This window comes from Octopus bimaculoides, chromosome 3 (assembly GCF_001194135.2).
Source record: "Octopus bimaculoides isolate UCB-OBI-ISO-001 chromosome 3, ASM119413v2, whole genome shotgun sequence".
Classification (NCBI taxonomy): domain Eukaryota; kingdom Metazoa; phylum Mollusca; class Cephalopoda; order Octopoda; family Octopodidae; genus Octopus; species Octopus bimaculoides.
Genome location: NC_068983.1, coordinates 32,971,400 through 32,976,372, shown reverse-complemented (window position 1 = coordinate 32,976,372; position 4,973 = coordinate 32,971,400). Strand labels below are relative to the sequence as shown.

The 4,973-nt window shown below is 34.6% G+C and overlaps 1 protein-coding gene across 1 annotated transcript in view; it reads right to left on the bottom strand.

The window, feature by feature from the left end:
* Positions 1–4,973, bottom strand: part of LOC106872480 (ALK tyrosine kinase receptor) — a 75,332-nt gene that overhangs the window by 9,595 nt on the left and 60,764 nt on the right. Inside the window, exon 8 of the mRNA XM_014919493.2 lies at positions 3,240–3,304. Within this exon, the coding sequence (XP_014774979.2) occupies positions 3,240–3,304 (65 nt within the window). The remainder of the gene's footprint in view (positions 1–3,239; positions 3,305–4,973) is intronic.

Here is a 4,973-nt window from a genome sequence, read left to right as displayed (position 1 = left end):
ATAATCCATTAAAAAACACAAAAAAAACCGTTAGATTCACTTCAATATTTAAATTTAATTTGTCAGTGAACAGGTCACGGTTTCAAAGTGACGAAAATATTTTCACATATTAAATTTGAATGTTGAAGTGTATCTAGCGTTTTTTGTGTGTCTTTAAATGGCTTATTAACACCTTCCACGCTGCAATTGTTCATATATATATATATATATATATATGCACACACAAGAGTTAAGAGATGGAGTAGGTAATATCCGTGTTACATACTTCGATACGGAAAAATCCGCAACCTTCCGCCTCAATAAACCACTATTGTCCCCCAAAATTTTTTAATATTTTCTACTGTGTGTATATATATATGTTTACGTATGCACACGAACATACACACACAAATATACATATAATACATTGTTACATACTGTATGTATATATACGCCGCTACAAACAGACAGACACACACACATATCTACAAACCTGATGTTGAACACAAGGAATACTGGTAGAATATCCCAATAAAGGAACGTCTAAATTTTTACAGAAGAATTTTAATGTTGTTGCTACTACTGTAGTCAGCTACCCACCAGTATTAATTATTTACTTTAAATAGTTGAGAAAGAAAACATTTATATAATAGACCGACATCAATTATTCTTTAGTCAGAAAAAAATCTACCTTTGAATGTAAAATCGCTGACTCGTGATTTTATTGATAGGTTCCCAATGTGTAAGGTTGAAAACCTGAGGGTTTCGAGCAAAAAATGTGACCAGCTAATGCGAACAATAAACATTCAATGAAGTAAATATATCAAGAATTTAATATGTCGTTTTTTGAGGTTGTCATTTCCTAAATACTCGAGATAAATTTATGTTTTATCGTATTTGTTGATAACCTTCCCCTTCAATAGAGATCAATTATGAATTCACACATAAGCACACACATTCACTTTTGCACACATACACGTCGCTCTCTCTTTCTTTCTTTCTCTCTCTCCCTTCAGATACAGAGACAGAGGGAGTGGAGAGACAGAGAGAAGAGAGAGAGAATGTGTGTGAGATAGATAAATAGATTGATAGATAGATAGATAGCAATTAATGAATCTCAGTCATTACTCCAATTTTCATAGTAACAAACTCAAGTGCCTACTGGATCGGATGTTCACAATAATTGAAGCCTTGACCGAATTCGACTTGAAAGATTGTTTATCAATATATGTGGACGGTCATATGATGAAAATTATTGAAGAATAAATGTTCCATATGCTTGTCGGCAGTAGATACTAAAGACGTTACTATGATTGGGGTTCGCAAGGTGATCAAGATTAATTTTCCTCTATAAGAGGGCTAAACCCTTGCTTTCCCTGGCATTATTTTCGGTCTAAGAGTCAGAACTAACCCAAGATAAAAACCTTGTCTGTGATGGTATTTAGAAACCATTTTCAAATATTTCTGGACGGACACTGCATATTACTTCAGAATTTGCAGGTTCGCAGACAGACATAACCTGCAATGAAGTCGTACTTTATTGTATGGGAAAGCTATATCGACCAAAAGCAATAATGTCTCTGAGCTTTAAGAGTCCAAATAAAATGGACCAGGAAATCTCTGGATTTAAAGGAATTTTGTTTATACCGTTATTTGATGTCGTTGGTGGTATCGTTCGTTGGAAAGGCAGTTAGCTAAATTTCTACTATATATGAGTTCTTAGGTTGGGGCCGTGCAAATGTATGGTTTTGGTTATAGAAGTTAATGCTGGAAGCGGTGCTATTTAGATAAGAGTATCAAATCTTATAGTGGTGTTTATGTGAAGTTCCAAAGTGGTATATTACAAGTATTTCCAAGTTTTTAGCAAAATTTCTGGTGTTATCTGGTTTATGGAAATGTGCGGCATTAGTGGGAGAATCTCCACTTAGTCTAGCTCCTCATTGAAATCAGATGTATCATTGAATATGCAGTCACAGCACAGCTTATGCCTGCTAGCAGTACTACAATATGAGTGTAGAATTTTAAATGTAGCGCCAGTAATACTATATGCGAAATCGCCAGGAAAAGCCGTCAAGTTTTAGAAGCAAAATACCTGCAGCAATGTCGAAAATTTGATTGCATAACGTCCATGAGGAGAAAGAGTTAGGCACAATAATGTTCTCTTTATATCATAGTTATTATTTAGCTTTCGAATATTATTAGGTGCCACGCGGATCGATGTTCCGAACGTCTCAGTAGATCCATTCAATGTTAAGGTTCTTTGCACAAAATTTTAAGAAGTAGTTTCAGGAACACAAGGTAGATGATCGGCGAGAGGCCTACCAGTATATGCTGCATTAGAGCTCTCAGCCATGAAAGCTTTAATTTAAGGGACGAAAGAGAGGCACTTGAAAAGAGAAACTGAAAGAAGTTTCAAATTTAGTTTAATATTTTTGGGTTCATAGAGTAAGGTTTAGATATTTGTTACTATGGGAAAAAATACCTAGTATCAGATGATAAAACTCTTGGTTGACGTTTAATATTTTCGATCAAAACAGATTGGTGGACGCGAAAATGTAACAGCGTATCATCAAAAAGATAAAAAGCAAAAAACTATGCGATATTTAATTTAACTCCTGTCAATATCAACTTTGCCATCCATTCTTCTGAAATCGATAAAATACAACACAAGCCAAGTACTGGACGTGATTACATTTACTTCGCATCTCGATATCAATGGTCATATGACTATGTTACCATTTAATATTTCAATCATAAAATTGGATAACAGGTTATTGCAACAAATATTTTATTGACAAGTAATAATAGAGCAAGTTTAAATACTAGTTGTTATGAAGATTCTACTTTAAATAACAGAATATGGAGTTTAAATAAAACATATACTTGACATAGTGCGTCTAGAATGAGATATTAGTTTTAAATAAAGATAACAAAAGAGATATCATTGAGAAACGATACTTGGCAGTAATTACATTCACGTATAGACTCCAATTTATTTGAAGTAACATTTCGAGAAATTCTAGACTCTTTCTCGACATCTAAATAAACTTAGACATGATAGTAATATCTTCTATTTTGAGATAACAAACCATTTGTAGCAACGAGTATTGGACTAGAAAGAAAGTTATTAGCCCAATATTTTAACTGCATAATCATTTCGTTCGTGGAGATTGAAGGTAAATTTGTAAAACGCTTCTTAGAATAGCTTTGATATAATTATATTTTTCTACATTAAAATAGCGAAACTAAAATTTTCTCACCTCATAATTACTGCCTCCATCACAAAATCGATTTCAAGTTCTTCTGTATAAATGGCTGGTAATGTCTATTAAGGAAAGAAAAAAGTTTCATATATGAAGACCCAACATCAAAGTAAAAACTATAAATTACATTAGCAAGAAGTACATTTACTAATGCTTACAACAGCTGCATATTGAAAATGTGATCCTCAGCTTTTGCTCTTAAGACATCAAATGTTATATATATATATCAAAAGTATACTCTGAGATTTTGCAATAAATGCAAATAAATAAATCAGTTCACATTTTTAGAGTTAGAAACTTAAATCAATTTAGTTTCACAGAAATAGGTTACTTTATTAAACAGACAGGGTCTCACATTTGCAATATAGTGCGCTTCAACGAACTAAATACATCCGAGAAATTAGTCAAGATCTCTCTCTAAGACATGTAAAAATCTAACAGCGAATAACGCCGGTTGGAACATTTCACACTCCAACCTTTATATTCCTTTATATTGTTTATATTCCTAAAATATTGTGACTAAGTTATCTTCCTTGACAACAGAGATCTTAGATTAGATATTTTAAAGATATAAAATACTTTTTCGTTATTCCTAACATAATGTAGTAATGCAAGATATTTTGATTAATTAAAATTAAATCCGTAGTAAAGAGAATGAATCATTAGTTAAATTATCAATTCTGAGAAGGGAAGACTACTCTTTGCCGAGAGGGTCTAATAATACTGGAACATGCTCACAGTTGACACTGTACTTCTAACATCAAACTCACGTCTCACTGCTTCACGCACATTTAGTTTTGATTGATTTTAATTTATAAACATATCAGAGTTGTTTTTCTGCAGTTTAGTTAATTAAAATACTTTATATTAGAACTAGTACATCACAAAATGCCACTGCTGCCGATGGCAACTGCAGGATAGCCATAGCTCCAACACCTTTTATCATAGATCTACTCAGTTAAAGATGTTGTTGTTGTTGGCACTCCGTCGCTTACGACGTCGAGGGTTCCATTTGATCCGATCAACGGAACAGCCTGCTCGTGAAATCAACGTGCAAGTGGCTGAGCATTCCACAGACACGTGTACCCTTAACGTAGTTCTCAGGGATATTCAGCGTGACACAGTGTGACAAGGCTGGCCCTTTGAAATACAGGCACAACAGAAACAGGAAGAAAGAGTGAGAGAAAGTTGAGGTGAAAGAGTACGGCAGGATTGGCCACCTTCCCCTGCCGGAGCCTCGTGGAGCTTTAGGTGTTTTCGCTCAATAAACGCTCACAACGCCCGGTCTGAGAATCAAAACCGCGATCCTATGACCGCGAGTCCGCTGCCCTAACCACTGGGCCATTACGCCTCTACTCAGTTAAAGATAAAGTGAGACTAAACATCAATAACTCACATGCTTTATCTATTTTAATAATTGCTTGAGAATGGAGTGAAGAATCAGTAAACTTATTAGAGCTTTGGAAAGAATGCTCTATCGTATAGAATATTTTGAGTTCCAATCCACTCCAACTGAACAAGTATGCCTTTCTCATGAAGTAGCAGTCCATTACTGGGGGTGATATTTTTCTCTCACACACTTCTCCCTATATGTGTGTGTGCGTGAGTGTATGTGTATTTCCATGCAATTAAATATATGTCCAGTGAGAGAGTGACCAATCGTTCCGCATCCCATCCACAATGCGCTTAGCTTCATTGACGACTCGTCAGACCTGATATATATATATATAT